The sequence below is a fragment of the Vipera ursinii genome (genome assembly GCF_947247035.1).
Source record: "Vipera ursinii genome assembly, chromosome: 3".
Classification (NCBI taxonomy): Eukaryota; Metazoa; Chordata; class Lepidosauria; order Squamata; family Viperidae; genus Vipera; species Vipera ursinii.
The window spans coordinates 23,273,911-23,297,093 of NC_139516.1; the positions used below are offsets into that span (position 1 = coordinate 23,273,911).

The window sequence follows — 23,183 nt, forward strand, 5'->3', positions numbered from 1 at the left end:
AATAGGGTTAGACTAAGTCAATGTTTCTCAACCTTAGCAATTTTAAGATGTGTGGACTTCAACTCCCAGAATTCCCTGGGAAGTCTGGGAGTTGAAGTCCATACATCTTGAAATTGCTGAGATTGAGGAACACTGTTCTAAGGAAAGTGTTTAGAATCTTTTTCTAAATATGTTGTGATATCACAGACATGCTCCAAAGAGGCGGAGTTTGTACCACAACAGTGTTTTCATACTTCTGATAGAAGCAGAGAAACAATAGGATCCTGTGGATGCTTCAACATTTGACCAGTTCTTAATATGCACTAATGTGAAGACAGTCAGCTCCAGAGCAGGAGTGGTGCAGAACAGGTGACCTTAGGGACGTCTACCTGCTTTGGTGACCAGGAGGTGACTTTCACCCCATCTGTAAGTGCTGGGTGTTAGAATTAGAGGTGGTTTTCTCAGTATTGTACTTGTATTTGTTAGACTTATATCCAGTGGTGGGATTCAGCCAGTTTGCACCAGTTTGGCAGAACCAGTAGCTAATTTTTTGTTGGCCAGGTCCAGAATAGACTTCTGGAAGTGGCATCCACACAGAGAACCGGTTGTTCACATATATTGAATCCCACCACTGCTTATATCCCAGGTTTTGATCAAGAGTTCAAGGTGACAGATATTGGTCTCACGTCTCCCATTTTTCCTCGTAAAAACTGCATTAGAAAAGCATCGGTAACACAGATGTGAATTAACACATTAGTGCAGTGCTAGATATCTTCTTTCTCCAATGCCAGTTTTCAGCACTTTGAAAATGACTATGTATTTCTTTGCTTTCTTCTGCATTTGCAGGAGTAGCTGACTCTTGATTTCATGGCCACTTCTTACACTTCTAAGTACTACTGTCTCTTCCTTCAACGTTCCTTCTTACCTTTATTATATTCTTCTTTAATGCTATATAAAGTAGGCTGCTGCTATCTTTCATGTAGTCCTTTTTGCTTCTGAGTTAGCCATTGAAGGGCCAGAAAGTACCCAGTGGGATTTATATTAGACATTAAATCATGGCCTGTTCCTGAAGAACAGTTCAAACTGCCTGCAGAAATTTTAATTTACTATCTGAAGTTTAAATCATAGGGGTTGCGAAAGATAAGATGTTTTCATTAAGAAAAGAACAGGCCATAATCATTAATTATTATTGGTTCTTTGGTGCAATTCAGCTGATATTCAATATGATAACATTGATTTACTGTTATTAATCTGGTTGTACACAATAGAATTTATAGTATATCATAAAACCCCTCCTCAGCTACAGTAACCAATTCATTACATAAATGTGAATCTAAGATCTGTAGCTGTAGAAATACTCAGAATTGTAGCAAATGCAGAGTTTGAGCTCATACAGCAGAGCCCCATGACTCTTTTCAAGACTGGAACACAGGAGAATGTGAGTTCTAGTCACGCTTTAGGCATGGTCAGCTGGGAAATGTCGGGCCAGTCCCTTGCTCTCAACCGTAGGAAGGAGGCAATGACAAACTACTACTGAAAATCTTGCCAAAAAAGCCTTCAGGGACTCACCCATGCAGTTCCAGAAGTCAAGACTGACTCAAATGCAACAACAACAAAAACTGATTAGCAGAGAACTCATCATTTGTATCCCACTCCTCATTTAGGAAGCTTCCATGCACGGGCTTATCGTATTTTGTTTTGCAGCAAACATAAGATAGAGAGAACAAACTTATTAAATATGCATTTCCTTACATCTCACAAAATATATATTAATATGTTCATTACCCATTATCCAGATACTAAAATTTTGGAGATTTGCTACATTCCAGGAAAGTTGTATGTAAGTAAAATGTACTTTGCCAGACAAATAATTACAGCTGTAGACATACTAAAATGCTATCAATAATTACAATAGTTAGTACTTTGTGAAAAAGTATGATCTTGATTTTAATGTGATTCAGAGGAATTCTTGGAATTTAAAAAAAATCAAAATGGGCATTACACAGCGAAGAAAAAAAGGCCAATTTGTAGCCAATAGGTGAAAATTGACAAACATGTTTAAGAGAAAATAGGTTGTAAAGAACAAAGCAAAGCTTTTAATAGCCAGAAGGTCCAATTAAATTAATGGGAAGAACCTTAACTGGATTCTCTAGATATATTTCCTTGGACCATCAATTTACTGGGCCATAAACTAGTCAAAGCCAGTTCTAAAAGGGTGCAGATATACTGTATATGAATAAAGTTAAATTGAGTGATTGGGTATTCTCTCCCTTTCAGGGTTTTATTACCTGCTGTCCGTTTTTTATTTAGGACTGTGGCCCTATAATTCTACTATTTAAGAGACATGGAGTTAACACATTTACAATACTGTCAGCTGAAGAATCTGCTACTATTCTGTAGAACTGATAGAGCATCGGCATATCATTGCTATGTCCAGCTCCTTAAGGAGAAATAGAAGGGCAACATATGATGTTTATCAAAGACTTATGGGAACAGGATGTGCCTGCGTCAGGCTAAAATGACAGTAAGTCCTATTTTGATCCCATTAATTTTTAGTTATCTAATTTCATCTGCAATATAATAACTTGGGAACTTTACCAATTTTTCCATGCCTTGTTTTTTATTGACTGCTGCAGGCTTAAACAGGAAAGCATAACTCAACAGCAGTAGGAATAGAGTAGAGTAGAGTAGAGTAGAATAGAATAGAATAGAATAGAATAGAATAGAATAGAATAGAATAGAATAGAATAGAATAGAATAGAATAGAATAGAATAGAATAGAATAGAATAGAACAGAAGCTGGAAGGGACCTTGGAGGTCTTCTAGCCCAGCCCTCTGCTCGAGCAGGAGTACCTATACTATCTCTGGCAGGTGATTGTCTAGTCTCTTCTTAAAAATCTCCAGTGATGGAGCACCCATGATTTCTGAAGGCAAGCTGTTCCACTGGTTAATTGTCCTCACTGTTAGGAAGTTTCTCCTTAATTCCAGGTTGCTTCTCTCTGTGGTCAGTTTCCAGCCATTGTTTCTTGTCTTGCCCTCTGGTGCTTTGAAGAATAGCTTGACGCCCTAAAGACAACTTAAGATTGCTTCTCTCTCATGGGCTCAGGGGAAAGTGAAAGCAATATCATAGGAGCATAGCAGAAAAAAACATGTTGCCAAGGCTTATTGTACCGAGCGAAAGTAGGGAAATACTCTGCACTGAGCAGTAGAAACATAATCAATATTCTTTTGTTAGCTTGGGTGTAGATGATTTTGCCCACAAAAGCAAGTGGCAAGACTTGATTTTAACCTCAAAAAGCACTGGTGCCTGGTAGTATCATTCAACTTTTATCTGTCCAGATTGTCATATTATGTTTGGTGAACTAAAAATTCATGATAGGATCTCTTGCTGTCATTTTTACAGTTTAAAAATAGTAGCAGGTTCAGGAAAGTAGTGCTAGAAGTAGGGCATTTTATTTTGTCACCCTCACCATACCATTGATTCAAACTGTTTCCTGAAAAAGCTGCTACCAGTACCAGCTTAAGGGGTACAAACAGTGGTGGGATTCAGTCAGTTCACACCAGTTTGGCAGAACCGGTAGCTAATTTTTTGTTGTCCAGGCCCAGAATGGACGTCCAAAAGCATCATCCACACAGAGAACCGGTTGTTCACATATTTGAATCCCACCACTGGGTAAAAACCTTTTCCTCAAAAGAAGATTCTCCTTTTTTCAGGGAATGTCAATTATTTCAAGTGGGACAATCCATATGACAAGTGGTAGATGGAGATTTTATTTTTTTTATTGAAAGATGTGGGTCTTTTAACTATGGGAAGTCTGTTTTAGTACCTAATTTGTGTTTGCCATCTGAAAATAGTGAAAAGATTAACATGGGGTGCAAAATGATTTGAAAGTCTCCTTGAAAACTTGAGGCTGTAGGATGCCAACCCTTATATATGTCCTAATCACAAAAAAGGGGGGGGAAGGGCAGAGAAAGACCAGACAGTTTCCTATATTATACTGTCTGGGTTCAGAGGAGTTGGTCAGCTTGTTCAGGAAAATGATTAAGGAAAAACAATGGATGCCAGTGCTCCAAGCTAGTCTAGATCTCTTTCAACTGTTCTTACCTCCTAAACAAGAATCTTTGGTTCTTCTGCGTTAGATGTCACCTGGCCCAAATCCCGTGTACCTTTTGAGCTGAGAGGATCACCAGGAAGGTGGGGTTTTGGGAACCATGGACACAGTCAGTGTTGCATTTTGCATTTACGTGCCTGGCACTGAAAGATCTATTGTAGGTAAATGCTGTGGAAGGAGTTGTTGATAATGAAGTCAGAGCCCGTAAAACATGGTTTTATAGGGAAGTAAAATGAAAGTCCCACATTGTTCCTGTGTACGACAATGTGTAAATTACCATTCCGATGACCTTCATCCAACAGAGAAATGACAGGGCGTGGGAGAAGAGAAGAGAGGAAGAGAAAGAGTAGTTGGAAGGACAGGACAGCAGTTCCAGATGGAAGATGGAAATTGTATTCTGCCTTTCAGAAGTGATCCTTGCAGCTTCTGCTACCAATAAAGTAATCTTAATAATGACACCTCAGGTACCACACTGCACTGGGGAAAGCTGAGTGTAGATAGCAGGCCCTTCGCTATGCTTTTTCACCTGTCCTGGAGCAGAAATCAGCAACAAGCTGGTGACGAAGCCTGTCATAAACAATCGTCAACAGGGAATAGAGAGGAAGAAAAGCAAAGCAGAAAGAAATAAGAGGCTGAGCGCAGCAGTGTTCACTAGTGGGTGAGATGATTAACGATTAACCCCCCTTGCCTCCTGCCTCCACCCATTTGGGTAGTATAGGCCTTGAAGTGCAGCAGATTCTTTCAGAGAAATATCTGAAATAAAGGCCAACAGATAGGGGACGCCGGCAAAATCAGTTGGAGAGTTGAGGGGGCCAATAACCTCTGGCTGTGGAATCACTGCAATCTGGCCCGTGTTTGCAGATGATAATGCGCCTTTCCAAAGCCCTGATAGACATGGAGATGGCAGATTACAGTGCAGCTTTAGATCCCGCATATACGACATTGGAGTTTGAGAACATGCAAGTCTTGGCAATGGGCAGTGGTAAGTCCATTTCAGAATGTTGTTTTTCTCTATCAAAGTTGGGGTCGGGGCAGGAAAGATTCAGAACTCAATTTATTTTTTTACAGCAGCCAGATAATGTGGAGCAAACATGATTACAGTATGCTTAGTTCCATCCGCCACCTATGTAAAAGCCTGGCGGTGGAGGAGGTTTTGGTCCTCCAGGCACAAATATTTTCCCCAAAAGATTTTGTCTGGGACTCTACTTGGTTTAATCAGCTGACATTTCACAGGACGGTTGCAGTATAGGAATCAAAGCCCTATTATTGTTTTCTCTTGCACTACACACAAATTTGGCTGTGGAAAACATAGGAAGAAGCCCCAGAAAGAAGCAGAGTTGGGAAGTATAGAAGGAAAATAATTGAAATCGAGTGGTTGTTCCCATAGGAGTAGGTTTTAAAAGAAGGAATGCAACACCTAACTTTTTATTGTTCAAAAAGTAGTTGGAGTTCAAGGGCCTATCAGGAAATGAAATTATTTTTTTGGTAGAGTTATACCAATGAAAACTCTTCATATTGTCTGTGCAATAATAATCTGCAATTAGAGTGAAGCGTAATACTATGTGTTCGTATTTGTGAATAAGACTCCATAAATATAATTGATTCTAAATTATGTTTAGAATTATAATTGATATAATTCTAAATGTGTACACGATCCCACACAGGTTTGGAATTGTGGTGAAATATGATTATGATTATTGCCTTTATTACTATTATCATTTCATGCAGTAATGTAGCTGAATGATTTACAAAATATTTTCTATTGTCTTCGTATGACACTTTCACACTCCATGTAGAATTTTACAGGAAGTTATCATTACTACTTCTATTATGATTATAAGCTCAGTTTTCTCATATTATGCATTTTTTTGCTTAAAAACTGTGATCTTTCCCTTGATCCTTTTCTTTATTTTAATTGGCATAACACTGTGTACCTTATTGCCTCAATGAGTCTGATAGCTTCAGTGGCATTCATTGAAATTCAGAACTTTCTACTATTTGGAAAACAGCATGCTATGAAATACAAAATGGGCTAGTTTATGATAATTTTTTTTCTTGTTTTTAGAGAGATGTATTCTATGTTTTCTGGAAATTGTACCTGATTTCCTTACTGTCATACAACGTTTTAGGACATCTTAAATGGAAATACAGTTGTATGGCTGAACATAAATATGTAACTATGGAAGATGTTCTAGGGAGAACCACAAAGGCATCCCCAGCTTCCTCTCAAAACTACAATTTCCAGTCTTCTTTGGAGAGTATTTATGGAAGGTTTAGTGATAATTGTCTCAATCTTTTATTTGGAATATTACTGCCAATTTTTCATTCTTACATTTTTGAAATATCTAACGCTAAGTATTAACATTATAAGCTAATGTTTAAAAGCTAATAATTAAGATAGGTGACTAAAATGAAAGCTATGTTTCTGAAAGGTTGTTTGTAGAACATAGCTCTCCAAGCTACTAAAAATTAATAATGAATGAGTATTCAGCATGTTTAATTTTTTCTCCCTTTACTCATGGTCAGATTTTTACAACTTTTTGCATAGTAGCTTGAATACAGTATCCAGGGTCACCACAACGTGTGCATTGACATTTGGGTGTGGCTGTTGCTGACACCTGCTGGAAAATGACTGAAGTGGGGAAGAGTCCTCTCTACATAAATATATCTTGGGTACACAGGGAGGCACATGCACCTTGTTCTTCATTTTGTAAAACTTTACCGAACTATTAAAGGCTATTAACTGTACAATCCTATTACAATCTGAATATGTGTAAATGCTAAAAAGATAAATGCAATTATATATGCATATAATTATTATAAGGGACGCAGTGGCTCAGTGGGTTAGGACACTGAGCTTGTTGATCAGAAGGTCGGCAGTTTGACCGGTCGAATCCTGAGTGCCGCGTAACAGAGTGAGCGCCTGTTACTCGTCCCAGCTTCTGCCAACCTAGCAGTTTGAAAGCACTTAAAAATGCAAGTAGAAAAATAGGGACCACTACGGTGGGAAGGTAACAGTGTTCCGTGTGCCTTTGGCGTCTAGTCATGCTGGCCACCTGACCACGGAGATGTCCTCGGACAAGCTTTGAAAAGGAGATGAGCACCGGCCCCTAGAGTCAGAAACGACTAGCACGCATGTGCAGGGGAACCTTTACCTTTACCTTATAATTATAAAGTATACATGCATCCATCCAATAAATCAGAATACAGCTGGAAGGGACTTTGGAGGTCTTCTAGTCCAACCCCCTGCTCAAGCAGGAGACCTTACAGTATACCACTCCAGACAAGTGAGTGTCCAGTCACTTCTTAAAAACCTCCAGTGATGATACACCTGCAACTTCTGGGGGCAAGCTGTTCCACTGGTTATTTGTCCTCACTGTTAGGAGGTTTCTCCTTAGTTCCAGGTTGCTTCTCTGCTTGATTAGTTTCCATCCATTGTTTCTTGTCCTGCCGACAGGTGCTTTGGTAAATAAGTTGACCCCTTCCTTTTTGTTGCAGCCCCTCAAATACTGGAATACTGCTATCATGTCACCCCTAGTCCTTCTTTTCTCTAGAGTAGCCAAACCCAAATCCTGCAACCGTGCCTCATATGTTCTAGTCTCCAGACCTTTAATCATCTTAGTTTCCATTGAAACTAATCCATTGAAATGTAACTTTCAAGTCAAAGGAAACAATAATTCTTCTATTGTCTACATTAGTCAGATTCCCCTCTGTTCATTTGTGATTACTGTGTTTTAAGGAAGATTCATAGAAACTGCAAAAAGCAAAGTAAAAAGCAGATGGAGATGAACTCTTATGAGAATGGGCTTAGGAAAATGGGTATCTTTAATCTTGAAAATACAAAGGGGGAGGAGTTGGGATATAATACAAGTAATCCTCCACTTACAACCACAATTGAGCCCAAAATTTCTGTTGCCAAGTGAGACATTTGTTAAGTGAGTTTTGCCTCATTTTACAACTTTTCTTGCCGCAGTTGTTAAGTGAATCACTGCAGTTGTTAAGTTAGTAACATGTTTGTTAAGTGAATCTGGTTCCGCACTGTCTTTGCTTGTCAGGAGTTTGCAAAAGGTGATCACATGACCCTAGGACACTGTAGCCATCATAAATATGAGCCGGTTGCTATGTGTCTGAAGTTTGATCATGTGACCATGGGGATGCTGCAATGATCGTAAGTGTGAAAAACGGTCATGATGTAACTTCAAATGATGTAACTTTAAACAGTCACAAAATGACCTGTTGAAAACCAAGGACTACTTGGAATGCTTTCCAAGTTCTTTAAGAAATATCATATCAACATTCCTGACTTTTGTCATCTAGGAGTCTGGGACAAAGAATAACAGTCTTAAATTACAGAACGGTACATTCCAGTTGAATGTGAAGAGAAACTTCATCAGGGTAAAAGAGTTCAACTATGCAACCAATCACCAAGGCCACTGTAAGAATTTGCCAGTTGGCTAATGCATGCAGATAAATGCATAAATACGACAACAACTTTCCCAAGAACTGATCACAAAGCACTGATCTCACCAGGGAGAATGTGCAAAATAACAATCTATTTGATTTATGGTATAATGAACTCTTTATCTTGTTTTCATTCCCTTTACAAGTATCATTTAATTACTTGGTACAATTTGTTGTACAGCATAGCTGCTTGGTTATATAATAAGTGACCAAAGAAATGCCAAGCTATTATCAGCTCTTTATCATCTTTTTTTTCCACTGCCTTCTTCATTTTGTAGTTTCACATTTTCTATCAGAATTTCCTTTTTCTCTTGGAGATGTTTGCGGGACAATTAGGATCAGTTGATACAAAGAAGGAATAATTACTTAACTCTTTAAATTTTTTATTGCGAAATATTGTGAAAAAGTATGCAGTAATCAAATGTGCACACTCATCATTGCTAGCAGCATCACCCATTAACCTACCTTGCTTGCTATTCCGGAAGAGCAGAAGGTAATTTTTATGGATAGGATCCATACTACTGATAATAATAGAGTTGGAAGGGACCTTGGAGGTTATCTAGTCCAACCCCCTGCTCAGGCAGGAAACCCTATACCATTTCAGACAAATGGCTGTCCAGTCTCTTCTTTAAAACTTCCAGTGATGGAGCACCCACAACTTCTGGAGGCAGGTTGTTCCACTGATCAATTGTTCTAACTGTCAGGACATTTCTCCTTAGTTCCAGGTTGCTTCTCTCTTATTAGTTTCCATCCATGGCTTCCATCCAATATGCGAGTAGAAAATACGTTTGCAGTGGAAAGGGAAGTTCTGAATTACAAACCCAACACATATAGGGAAATAGTCTTCTAGGAAAATAGTCTTTAAGGAAATAGTCTTTAAGGAAAATACAAATAGGTCACTTAAGAAGATAATCTTTACTCCATTATATTTATTCACTAATGTCAATGCTTTTTAAAGTTTTTCAAAACATCTTCTAAAAGTCTTGGATTAGCTAGCATCTTAGCCAGCAGAAACCCAAACACAGTTGAGAAAATCATGGGTGAGTTATTAAGATTGATATTGTTGATTATTTATGCCATCATTAATGTACATGAGGAAGGAGATTATTTGGATGTCTGGCAATCAGGTTTAGGATTCAGTAAAGAAATCAGTCATGCTTGTGGATGACCTTTTGAGATACTGGAATTGGAGGAGTGTAATCCTCCTTGTTCTCCTTGATCTCTTGGAGGCTTTCAATATCATTGACCCTGGTGTCTTTCAGGATCATCTTTGAAAGACTAGAGGGCAACGTTCTGTAATGTTGCTTCTCCTTCCTGAATGGTTGGTTAGTTTCAGAGCATTTGGAAGTGTTGCTGATAATGTTTGTGGTTACCCAGGCAATGACGTTTGTATCTCCCTACACTTAGTTGGCCCTCCTGGTTTAGGAATCAACCTAGATTCTGTCCTTACTTTTCATGGGAACAGGCTAAACCCTGGAAGAGGAAGTCCCTGGTTAGGGCTTATCTATGTTACTAATTTCTCTCTCACCCCCTCTCCTCCACCCATACTATCAAAACAGAGTACTGACTCTCTTTGGAAGGCAGTTGGAACAATGTAAATGAAATGTTTTCAATGCTCATGAATGAAATGTTTTCAATGCTTTCAATGTTTAAACATTGAATGTGTATGTGTATGTGTATGTGTGTAATATATATATATATTAGCAATCTAAAATTTACACACACACACACACACACACACACACACACACACACACACACACACATATATATATATATATATATATATATATATATATATATATATATATATATATATATATATATACTGTATGTTAAATGTTTGTTAAGTATTTAGATTACCTTGCTAGGCCCCAAACATGGGACAAATATTATTTCCTGTTTCAGCCTAACCCAAGGCCATCAACAGGCAGTAGTCACAGCAGCATTGTTAGTCATGTATTTTACATCTGAGACTATGTATTGATAAATGAGTTGGATGAGTACTCAAGGAATAACCACCCATAGCAGTAACAGTTGTAGAGAAGTTAAGTAAATTCCATCATCTTTTAGTGAAAACAGCATTTTTATTGGTTAATGTTACTCTATTTTATTGTATTAAAGTTCTCTTTCCTTTTTGTTTCTGTTTTTAACTGATATATTTATTTTTTATCTTGTTGGGCATTCATTTTAATTGTACACTGCTTTCTGAGCACTGAGCAAGAGGATTATGCATAAATATAAGAGATTAGTCAACATTATTTACAATTGCATTGTTGACCTAGTTTGAATCTCAACATTGTCACTCTTTTGTTCCAGAATATTTTATATGCACCTGGGGACACATTTTTTTTCTCCCCGTTGGAAAGTGCCTCTCATACCTCTGTTTCCTAGCTTGCATTTCATACACACAGCAGACTGGAGAGGAGCACCAAAATGGAGTTTTGATTACTTTCAAGATTGGCTGTATAGCACAGGATTTGCTTATCTGATGTCATGTTGAAAGGAAGGGCTTTGAAGCTTCTTTATTTTGATAATAGTTAACAAACTTCACAGGCTTACTGACTGGTGCCATGGTAATCACATTAAATTGGCAACTGCCCCTACAAATCATCCCATAGCCTGTCAGAAAGAATGCTTCTGCAGGCCACCAAATGCACATCAATACAGGTGGACAAATTCCTACACCATATTTTTGGGCAAGAATTGTTAGAAATTTTTCTTCCCCTCGTGCCTGCTCATCCTTTCTTGAAAAAGAAGGGGTGGCTATTACTTTATAGAGTTTAGAAGCTGGAGTTGTTCTTACATTTGAAGTGAAATAAGTGAAAGCTGATTGATTTGTGTTCTCTGTGTTCAGCTTTTGACCACCTGTGGTTAAATAATGATTGGCTGAAGATGCTGTTTGTCAACTATAGACTTACAAAGTATGTGGACTCAAGGGTATATGCTGTCCCTAGGCCACATTGACTAATGGGGCAACCTCTCATTGATGTGAAGGTTTGCGTTTTTAGAATGATTCAGAAGGAGGACTGACGCCCTGAGACTTAGTTTAAAGCAGGGGTCCCTAACCCCCGATCCATGGACTGGCACCAGGCTGCAGCATGCCAGAAACTGAGCTGCACAAACAAGGAAAGCTTCATCGGGGAAATGCAGGCAGCACACAACAAACCTCCCACCACAGCCCCAGTCCCTGAGGCCCAAAAGGTTGGGGGTCGCTGATCTATAGCATATGTTTGCAAGCATATAGATAATACTGGTTTGAATCTATACAATGTTTGATTTTCAGATGGTGAATACAAAATGAGGAAAATGCAGGTTTGATTTAATATGTATTAGGACAGCGTGTGGAAAACTGAATGGATCAGACAGCTTCTTAAAGCTGCTGGTTTTATATGAACTCGTGTACCCCTAGTGATTTCTTGACTTAGTGTGTGTTCATGATTGCTTCCTACATATCTTTTTAAACAGACACTTCCCCATCTGATGTTACAAATCTTAATGCTTCTAACAACATTGGAGCCAGTGTGTTATGTGCCATTTGTGGTGATCGTGCTACAGGGAAGCATTATGGAGCGTCCAGTTGTGATGGCTGCAAAGGGTTCTTCAGAAGAAGTGTCAGGAAGAACCATATGTATTCTTGCAGGTAAGGAAAGCAGAGTGAACAGAAATTTACTAAAATGATAAAATAAATTGTTAACATTTAAAGGGTAACAAGGCGCAGTTTTATGAGGTATTCTTTCTTGAATCAAGAACTATATCAAAGAGAAAGAATGAAAAGAAGTAAATATATTTAGCTTGGAGAATAGAAGAAAAAGAAATTGAGAGCATGATGTCATCCTTCAAGAACATTAAATGTGATCCTATAAAAAAAGACTAAAAGATTGTTTTCAGTTGTTTTAAATGGGTAAGTTTAGATCTACTGAGCTTCAGGAGAGTAGATAAGGAAAGATTTTATAAATGGCATAAAAACAGTTTTGAAAACAAAACCAATTAGCAACTAAGAAGTCCCTTGCTAGACTTTTTTAAGAAAAGGATGAAGATCCACCTATCATGGATAGATTTCCTGCATCAAGCTTGAGATTAAAATATAAGGCCTCAAACATAAGCTTGAGACTGAAATACAAGACCCCCAACTCTGATTCCAGATCTGATGAAATGAAAAGAATACCCCTAGGTTTCATTCTCTTTTTTAACACTCATTTATCTTTGGTCTGCGTTTTCACTTAGTCCAGAAGATCTACAAGAGCATTTTTAACTTGGCTAAGAAACTGGCAAGAATTGTCTGGAAAAGGCAAGATATAGAAGGGTTGTAAGAAAAAAAAGAAGGATCTTTTCTGATATTTGGTGTACAATGTACAATATCAAAAGGCTGCAATTTGCACCATATTTCAAAGTGTATTATTACAGCAAACTTAATTTGCTGTGTGTTAAAATTATAGATTGATTTATTTTCAAATCATGTCTCTATCCTTTCCTTTGCAGGTTTAATAGACAGTGTGTTGTAGACAAGGACAAAAGGAACCAGTGTCGATATTGTAGGCTAAAAAAGTGTTTTCGAGCAGGAATGAAGAAAGAAGGTAAGAATCATCAACTGAGTTTGCTTTTTCATTGTGTAACTATGCTGTAAACAGTTTTGAAGACTGCTGTGTAGTTTATCAGATTCTATAGAAGGTAGCCATTTCCCCCCTTCCACATCTGACAGGAGCTTGGATGATATATCTGAGAATGAGTATGAAATAATAATTAAAGTGTTGGACTTGAGTTGGAAAGATTTAGGTTTATGTCACTAACTGAACATAGGTTCACTGAATAACTTTCTCAAGCCAGTCTATTTGCTGGGATTGTTGAGAAGGTAAAAAGAGGGAAGTCTCCTATAAGTACTGCCATTTGGTTAAAAGGAAAGGCAAGACATACTCTTTGCTAGACAGTATGGGGTAGTATCTTAGTGGGTCTTAAATGATGTATCACAGGCAACATAGACAGATAATCTGTTTAATTGAGGTAAATGGATTTATAACTATGACCAGCAGAAACATAATCCAAGATATCAAAGCAATTATGACAATGGTTGTTCTGCATTTCATCTGGCAATTCAAATATCCCTTTTTCCCTGCCTCTGAAAATGTAGATCAGATAACAGAGATTTTTTTCCTCAGTTTTGCTGTCAGAGACCATTATACCACTGGGAGGGACTTTCTGGATAGAACACAATTAATAGCTGTTGTTTGCCATCTGAATTATTGTCTGGGGAAAATAGAAATATTAAAAAAAATCATTCAGAGTTCCAAAAAGTAATTGATCATTATTATTGCATCACAAATCTACAAAGTGCTTTGATTCCTCGGAACACAACATCCAAAGCAAACGAGGACAGGTGGTTTTGTGTGTGTTTTTTTGCAGTAAAGTTCACATGAACAGTAGTGTCAAATCACAAATTGGAAGTTCTCATACACATATATGTGCACCTAGAAATATAAAGGTAGTCATTGTTGGGATGGCTATGATGTTTCTTAAGAAGACATTGCTGGAATATCTCTCTCGGTAATCCTAAATTTGATTCTTTTCCTCTTGATTTGCAATTTACTTGCATTAAAATTGTTAGAAAGTGGCACACCTCTCTATCTTTACCCTCTACCAAGGGTGCCGGTAGTAGCAATGGCAATAGAACAGGAAAAGGGTAGGCTTGGAAATTTGGGGCATCTGTAATAAGCCCAACAGAGGCTTCACTTTCTCAGGGTCTTGCGGAAGAACAGGGTAGAACAACGGCTAATGACGCTCTTTTACCGGTCTACTATAGAGAGCGTCCTCTCTTATGGTATTGTGGTTTGGTATGCTGGTCTGACAGCCACGGATAGGAAAGTATTACAGAGGGTGGTGAGCACAGCACAAGACATTGTGGGCTGTCCCCTGACACCACTGGATGACATTGCCAGGGCTCGTTGCCTTGGAAGAGTGAGGAAAATTCTCAGGGATGACTCACACCCTGGACGGTATCTCTTTACTCTCCTACCATCCGGTAGGAGATATAGGAATTATAGCCAGCCGCACCAGGCTGAAAAACAGCTTTTATCTGTGGTCTGTTAGGCTTTTGAACGGGAAATAATTTTTATAAACTTTATGCAGAATTGACTTACGAGGCCGGTGTGTGGTGCAATTAGTTTACATGGTGTAATAAGATGGAGGTTTGTTGTCACTGTGAGTTGGGGGGTGGGAGCACGAAGGGAGGCTCAGCTAATCTCAATGTATACATGGCTGTACTTTGACAATAAAGGTTCATTCATTCAAGCCACCATCAGCAACAACAAAATAATAAAACTTCAGAAGCTGCAAATAGGTTTACACTGTTTATCCTGGTATAAATGCTTAATATGAATGTTGATTTAGAACAAAAACAAGGAAGCATTTCATACATAGTTAACTTATGAAATTTGCTGCCAGTCCATGGATTTATGGATGCTATTTTAGTTTGCTTTAAAGGCAAGCTCAGGCTCACTCTGTGTTCCCTCCAAGATTAAAGGCAGTCTGCCTCTGAATTGACAGTTATAAGGAGGAAAGGGGTGGAAGTGGGGCTCCCATTTTCTGACTCAGTGCATCCTTAGGCCTATAGTTAGCTACTGTGAATCAGGATGCTGTTCTTCATATTCCTACTTATGGATGTGCCAAACCACATTTGATGAAGGGGATTCTTGTCCACAAAGCTTGTGTGCTAGTCCTTGTGTGATCCTTTAAAATGCCACAAAATAAATTATTTCCCGGGATGAGAGTTTAGTAGGCAACTGTGCTTTTTCAATTGTGCCTCACTGTTCTTTAGGGCTGGTGGAAACCAGCCATAATGAGGGAGCTGTCCACCTTATGCTACAATAAAACTTTCCACTTTTAAGTGGCAATAAGTCTTTGGGTTGGCTTTGATGCATCCTGTCATGATAGCTAATGCTTAGATGCTGCCAATACTTAACATTAGTAGCCGAAGAACAAGTGTTCCTAAAAATGTGGTTCCATTTTGCTTGGATAGTGAAATCCTCATATCTGTCCAGAGTGCCTGCTCAACTTGTATTTTCCTGTTAATATTCAATAGAAGTTACATTGGGTCCATGACCAGCTAAATACTGAGTAAACATTTAGGATACATCATGCTGTGACTGAGCTCCTGGGTTCCTGATAACACACAGCATAACCTTGAGTCCTCCTATTAATAGCTGCTGACTGCAGAGTTTTCATTTCAGTATAGCCTCATTATAACTCTGTTATTGAGCTGATTGGAAAATAAATCTGAGAGGCACTGCTTGTAACAGTAACAATCAGATATCGCTTAAGAGAGATATTCTTGTGATTAGTCCGAGAGTGAAAGTATCTGATTACTAGAGTTGATAACTTAGGTACTTCTTGGACTTGTTAAGGATAATCTCTTCCTGGGCCTTAGCCAAGTAATCATAGCTGATCACAAGCCTGATCAGGAAATATTAGAATACATTTACCCTGGGTATGAAAAGAAACACCTCAAATGTCAAACTATTGAAGCACCTTTCCCACTATATTTTTTTTAAAAAAAATCTAATTAATTTGAAATTTTGCTCTGACTGATTAAGTTGCTTGGATAAGCAACAAAATGTCTCAGATTAACAAAATTTGGTCCAGTTGCCATGATTCAACCTTTAGACACCTTTGGCCTGAATGACTGGATCTTCATTGACATATTTCTCCACTATAATTGAAGCCTAATATTTTTAAATATCTATTAATGTTAACAAAACTGCAAACAAAAAGAAGACTCAGAGGAGCAATAATAGAGTTTTTTAAACATTGTGTGTAGAATAACGTAAACATTGCTCATTTTTAATTAAAATACAATGCTAACAGACAACAACAAAAACTCTTCCTAACTTCTCAGTGCAGTAGCAGCTTGGGAAACAGGAAGAAGATTAAATTCATCCCACATTGCTAAAGATTTAGCCTCAAAGTCATGACATCAAGGAAAACTGTATTAGTGAAGCTGAGAAGGATTTTTTTTCTCCTTTGGGTGACAGGTCAAGAGATTAAAATGTAAAAAAACCAGTTTATTACAATTGAATTTCCTTCTTGAAAGTGCACAATAGCATAGAGAATATATGTCTACTTAATTAGCTATTATCTTGTATCATTTAATTGCTCAGTTTAAATCTATGTGGTAGTTCAAATCAACATCATTATCATCAGCAATGTATGTTCATTGCTTTTTTATTGGGTGAAATCCAATTTTGAACAAAACTTCCATTAAGACTGTTGTTTCCCTTCCATCCTCATTTCCCCTAAGCCTGCACTGATAGGGCTTCCAACCTTCCAGTCAGAACAAAGGGGGGGAAAAATAGCTTCTTTTCCTGTTCTCATACATTTTCTGTTTTTTCCCCATGGGAGTGAACCTGCTTGGATTCACAGTTAAATATAGAATAAACAGCAAGTGCAAAATGTCAGTCATGTTCCTATTGATAATATAAATGGCTTAGGTAGCTTTAATGTTGGGTTTTTATTTCAGCTGTACAAAATGAGCGTGATCGAATCAGCACTCGGCGGTCTAGCTATGAAGACAGCAGCTTACCTTCCATTAATGTTTTATTGCAAGCAGAAGTCCTTTCACAACAGGTACTTGGAAAGAATTAGTATAAGTGTGATTAGGCGGCTCCCATATTCCACTGTTATATCAGTGCACATCTTGACCTGGAAAGCATGTCTATAAATATTGAATGATGCTTCTCCAAGTACACGTATATGGAGGGATTTATTTTGGAATAAACGTACAGACGTTTCAATAGAAGAGAGTATACGTAGCTCAGGGTTGAACGGTGCGGTCTGTGGTGCTCCCTGAGCTTGGTTATTTGCTTGCAGATGTTTCACTATCCAACTATGTAACATCATCAGTGCTAGCAAGTGAGTTTGTTCCTTGTTTATATACAGTAGCTTTCCCTGCGAGTGTTGGTGGGGGTATGGTTTTAAAATTTTCAGTCCACTGTAAAAGCACCTTAATTTCTTCTTTAACTGATCTAGTTTCAACATTTATTAAAAATGCAATCTATGATGCTTTATTGACAATACTGCAAAGATAAGGTCAGAGCAAGGAACTGCCTATTAGCTGTTATATGTATCACTCCTCCTCTCCAGTCACTGGATATCTGGGTATTACCCTTCATGGCCATTTTGTCTTAAGCTGCAGGAGAGACCAGACAACCTCGATATTTGGAGTTAGCTGACTGCATAATATCTGATTAGGGAGAACAATTGGCAGATTTTGTTGGATGCAACAGCAAATTCAGCTGGCAGCCTCCAATAATAGCTGTCCTTAACTTGTTCCAAGTGGCTTTATTACTTGGACTCAGCAGTCAGGGCAGAGCATTTTATGCCACAGAATCAAGTTTTGGAGGAATGCTTGTTAACATGGCCATGAGCAAAAGCCCTACCTCTATTGTTAATGAAGTCATACTGCCATTGTAACCACATTTTACATAACAATAATAAATGTTATCAGTAATTCTCTGGGTACAAAATATTGCATTTTTGCCTAGTGAAAAAACATTGCACTAGGACTATAACCTTAAGAGAAAATGCTTAGGTTATACATAGTTGTAACCAAATAAGCTATACAGCCATGAATGTAGTGCATTAAATGTTAAAAGAGGTCTTGATAATAAGAGTGCATACTGTTAAAAAATGCATTCTCACCAGTCTAAATCAGTTACTCAGGACTGATATTTATGATTATTTTAATTGTTTAGAGAGAAATAGATTTGTACGACCTTCAAAATGATTTTGACGGTTCACATTAAGCTTGACTTTCTTTCATCTTTCTATTAATAATATTAGATGGAACTCTTCTCCTTGTTTTGCAGATATCATCACCAATGTCAGGTATTAGCGGAGATATCAGAGGGAAAAAGATTGCAAATATTGCAGATGTGTGTGAGTCCATGAAGCAGCAGTTATTAGTGCTTGTGGAATGGGCCAAATATATCCCAGCCTTCTGTGAGCTTCCCCTGGATGATCAAGTGAGCCAAGTTTTTGCCCTCTTATTCTAATGAAACTGTTGCTTCCATGTTCCATTTTCAAAATTGTAATACTGTAATTCTTTTGAGCTACACATCTGATGATCAGGCTTTAATATTTCTATTCACTGTTTTTTGTTGATATACAGTACTGTAATGCTGAATTGATTGACAGTAATAATGGTAATCCTTAGGAAAGGCTCGGTAGGCGAATAAAAATGCCAAATCCTGACTAAACATCTGGCTGACTGTGCTACCAACAGTAATAATAATATCTGAAAACATCTGGAGCACCACTAGAACACCACTGGCATTGACAAAATCATCATCAGTCAATTGCAAAAGGCAACTTTACTAGGAATAACTTACATCCTGCAATGATATCTTTAATACCGTCAAACATTTGGAATCTTCCTGTAATGCCAAAGGGATAGAAATAAATGTTGATTGAATCCTCATGTATGTTTTCTTCTTTTAAAATTATGAAAATCCCACCTTCAGTCGATCACAAAAATATCTTTAAAAATGCTGTCCTCCCAAACAAAATAAAAAATAATAGAACAAGCATTTTATCAAGTGTTTCTTGAGTAAATAGTGAGATTAATCTTCTAACAACTCTTCTGCTTTTTATATTGAACAGGAAATTTTGGGTGCAGTGCATTTTTTCCTAGCTCCTCACTCCATGATTCTGTTCTTATGGTTGGGTGATTCTCACAAATCTGAATTGCACAGTACTAGTAATATTCTAAAAACTCCTCCCATGTAGACACACATTTGACCAGTTCATGTATAATGGAACATCTGCACCCCAATTACTTTTTCCTTGCTAATATTTTTGTTACAGAATCACTTACTCAATCCATTATTTTTCTAAGATTCTTTTAGCGTTAGGATAGTATTATCAGACAAATGCACCATACTCCACTTTGTCTCACACTTAAAACCGATGCTTCTGGAAAATAGCACTCTCTTCAGCTCTTTCATTACATGATATTTCTACATGTTTGTTCAGTGCTTACATGTTGGCCCATCCCCATAAAGACAATCTTTCCCAAATCCTCCAGTTAATGTTTAGAGATTGTTTGCTGAAAAGCTGAAGTCCCAGTTGGACATTAAAAAGCATCCATGTTATACTGCGTCTTGGTGTTAACCTTTGTTTCTAAAGACTTCTTTAAAAAAAAAGATGTGAAACAGGAGATTCAGAACATTCTTGAGGCTCATTGAAGGGTATAAAGTGACACAATGCAATCATTAACAACATAGCAAGCAGGATTTTTTAAAAAAAGAAAACGCTGCCTGTCCCTCACTATAGAAAAAAAATTCAAAGGCATTAAAAAAATTAATTGTACCAGGGCAAGAATGCTAATTCTATTCCTAATAGATCTGTATGTGAGTAAGTGTTCCATGTTGCATTGGTCAGGCCACACTTGAAATACCCTGACTCTAGTTTTGGTCACCACAGTGGAAGAATGCTGAAAAGCTAGAAAGAGTAGAAAGAGCAGTAAAGATGGTAAGGAGTTTGAAGGCTAAATCCTATGAAGGTTAAAAGAGTTGGGTATGTTTAATCTAAACAAGGCTAAACATGATACCAATCATCCAATACTTGAAGAGTTGTCATGAGGTGGAGGCTGTGGATTTATTATTCATAGTACCTGAAGATAAGGCAAGAACCAATGGGTGGAAGTTTTACAAAACGAGACCAAAAATCTAAATAAAAAGGAATTTCCTGACACTATAATGTATTAAGCAGTGGGTCCACCTGCCTCTTGAAATTATGGAGCTCATCACTGGAGCTTTTCGAGCAAAGATTGGAGAGTTATTATGGGGACCAATGTGCTTTTACTTGTTTATTAACTCAGCGCAGTACATCCTTAACTAGGAACAGTGCATCCACCTAATATCCTGGCCAATAGTCAGAGGGGAATTAAATGTTCTGGAAAATATTGTTCGCAGCAGTCTTAGATCTGTGGATGTGACTCCTGTAATTCAGAACATCATTTAACTATTTAGTCTTATATTCCAGCTATAATCCAAGATGGATAATGATGGTGATGATGATTATGATGACCCTTGAGTCAATGTTGACTCCTGGCAACTACCTGGACAAATCTCTGCAGTTTTCTGGGCAAAATACTATATTTTCCATGTGTAAGATGCTATCTTTTCCTGCAAACACCCTGTTCAAAAATCAGGTGCATCTTATACAAGTGCAGCAACTTATACACGGAAAAATAATGGTAACCTCCGGAGTTCAGGGCATGCCTGTGTGGGTTGCTATGCCGCCTGGTGCAGGTGTCAAGCCCCTGTGGGCTTGCAACTAATGGGAGGGGGGAGGGGGCAAGATCGTCGGCCAGCCCTTCTGGATTTGCTGGCTCAGCTGTTTGGCACTCTGTTGAACAGCTGATCGGCATGGAGGAACTCACATGCCACAGCGTCTTATACAAGGGTGCATCTTATAGATGGAAAAATACGGTATTTTCAGAAGATAATTACCGTTGTCTCCTTTCTAGGGTTGAGACACACTGAATGATCCAGTTATCCAACTGGCTTTTGCTTAAGATAGGTCTAGAATCTAAGTCTCACGATTCCTAGCCTGATGCCTTAACCACTATACCAAAAAGACAGTCATAGCTGAATAAATACAGTTTTTATTTATTCATTTACTTATTTAATTACTTACTTATCAAATTTATTGGTCACCTATCTTACCACAGGGTAGCTTTGCCGTACTCTTTGGTAATTTACTTTTTGGTAATTTCCAATATAACTGAGACTGCCTTTAAAACTAATGAAGAAACTTCAGGTAATTCAACAGTGGAACAATCTTCACCTAGACTTAGTGAGTTCTTCACCATTGCATGTTTAAACAAAGGCTGGGATGCAGTAGATACTTACTATGGACTGGAAGTTGGCTTAACTTATCTCCAAGATTCTACATTTTAGGATCTCTGACTATATTGCATAGTTACTTTGCCATCTGCACTGACTGTCAGTCTACTTCTACTCAAGTTCTGGTATTAATCTGTAAAGCTCGAAACACCTGAAGGTTATAGTACTCAAAGAAGCATATCCACACATATTCTTTGGCCAGGACCTTAAATTCCCACCCGGTACTTCTATCCTATGAAGCAAAGCCAGTGGCTATTAGAGAAAGGGTTTTTCTGGCTGTTCTGCCCCAGTTCTGAAAAAGCACTGGGGGGGCCCTCCCCCCAGTTGTGTTTTGATGTTGGTTTTGACTCCAGACATTTAAAGAGCCATTTTGGAGTTTTAGAACATTAACGCTTTGTTGCTATTTTATTGTTATTTGTATTTCTCCTTCTGATTTTTATCATATCAGTTTGAACTTTTTGCTGCCTTATATATATATTATAGTCACTCTCTTCCCTCACTCCAGCCAAGCCTGGGAAGCATGCATGCTCTGAGTAAATAATAATTTTAAAAAATTCCTCCCCCAAATGTGCCAGCTGAAATAAACACAGTTGCTTTGGGGGTTGTGAATACAGGGGCTCAGCTCATACTGTGTTCTCTCAAAAAAAAAAATGGTTCTCATTGGGAAGATGCTTTTCTGTGCTCCTCCTTGGGGGGCACCCCTTTGCTTTCTGCCATACTCAGTATGTCTTCCTCTATCAGCCAGTAACAGTAGATCTGTGTTCTTTTGTTCTTGAAGGTGGCTTTGCTACGGGCCCACGCAGGGGAACATCTCTTACTGGGGGCAGCCAAACGCTCGATGGTGTTCAAAGACATCCTTCTGCTAGGTAAAGAGCTTCTCCCATTAAAAGTTCAATAGATTTTTCAATGGGGGGGGGTTAAAAAACAAAACAGGTGCTGGCATTTGTTGGACTTCTTGTAGTGCAATCTTGTATGTTTACTTGTCAATGTCAGACTTGCTAAAAGGGAATTATATCTAGTGAGCATGTATAGTAATGTTTCCAACCTCAGCAATTTCCAAGACTTGTGTGCTTCAACTCCCAGAATTCCTCAGCCAGCTGGGAGTTGAAATCCAATCTCTTGGCATTGCTGAGATTGGCAAACAGTGGTTTACTGGATTGTACCTTTCATCTTCTATTTGTTTTCACATATCTATTTTAATGTGTTTAGAGACAGGCAATGATTTTAAGACAGTAACATATACATTGAGAGAGGTATTACTTTCTGTTCCTTTGTCCTGCTGTCATCTCTGACTTTACATTTTCTGAAGCAAGATAGCAGATTGTTTATAGAAGTGATAGAAGGCTATCTGTGTGTGGAATTGATTTCTGTTCTCCGTCTTCTGCTGTTTAAAAACAAATACCCAGCCTCTCTTTCCACCTTGATGTCTATTTGTATGAATGGTTTTCCTCAATGGAACATGAGATCCAGATGTCATTTTCTTTAACTTTTAATGCTTTTGAGTTTTCCTGGTATTTTTCCTAATCAGAAAGTGGATTGATTGAACAATTTGTTTAGCTTGCTAATATGCTACTAGGAGCTGTGTTATCTCAAAGGCCCAGCATTTAAAAATTGTTTTGTGGTGGAACTAAGAACTCAAGAAACAATTCCAATTTTCTTTGGGAAAACCACTTATTGGCCAGAAAAGTTGATGTGTAACAAATAACATAACACAAGCATTCTTAAGCTCTAC

At 38.0% G+C, this 23,183-nt stretch overlaps 1 protein-coding gene across 2 annotated transcripts in view; it reads left to right on the forward strand.

The window, feature by feature from the left end:
• The window catches only part of HNF4A (hepatocyte nuclear factor 4 alpha), a gene marked incomplete at both ends in the record, with an annotated part of 69,404 nt that overhangs the window by 39,052 nt on the left and 7,169 nt on the right, over positions 1 to 23,183 (forward strand). The window contains 6 exons of one of the 2 annotated variants that reach the window (XM_083358830.1): positions 4,953 to 5,073; positions 12,021 to 12,195; positions 13,035 to 13,129; positions 17,062 to 17,168; positions 18,410 to 18,565; positions 22,230 to 22,317. In XM_083358830.1, coding sequence (XP_083214956.1) covers positions 4,953 to 5,073; positions 12,021 to 12,195; positions 13,035 to 13,129; positions 17,062 to 17,168; positions 18,410 to 18,565; positions 22,230 to 22,317 — 742 coding nt within the window. Of the gene's footprint in view, positions 1 to 4,952; positions 5,074 to 12,020; positions 12,196 to 13,034; positions 13,130 to 17,061; positions 17,169 to 18,409; positions 18,566 to 22,229; positions 22,318 to 23,183 lie in introns of those variants that run through there. The other variant, XM_083358831.1, reaches the window with a different exon arrangement.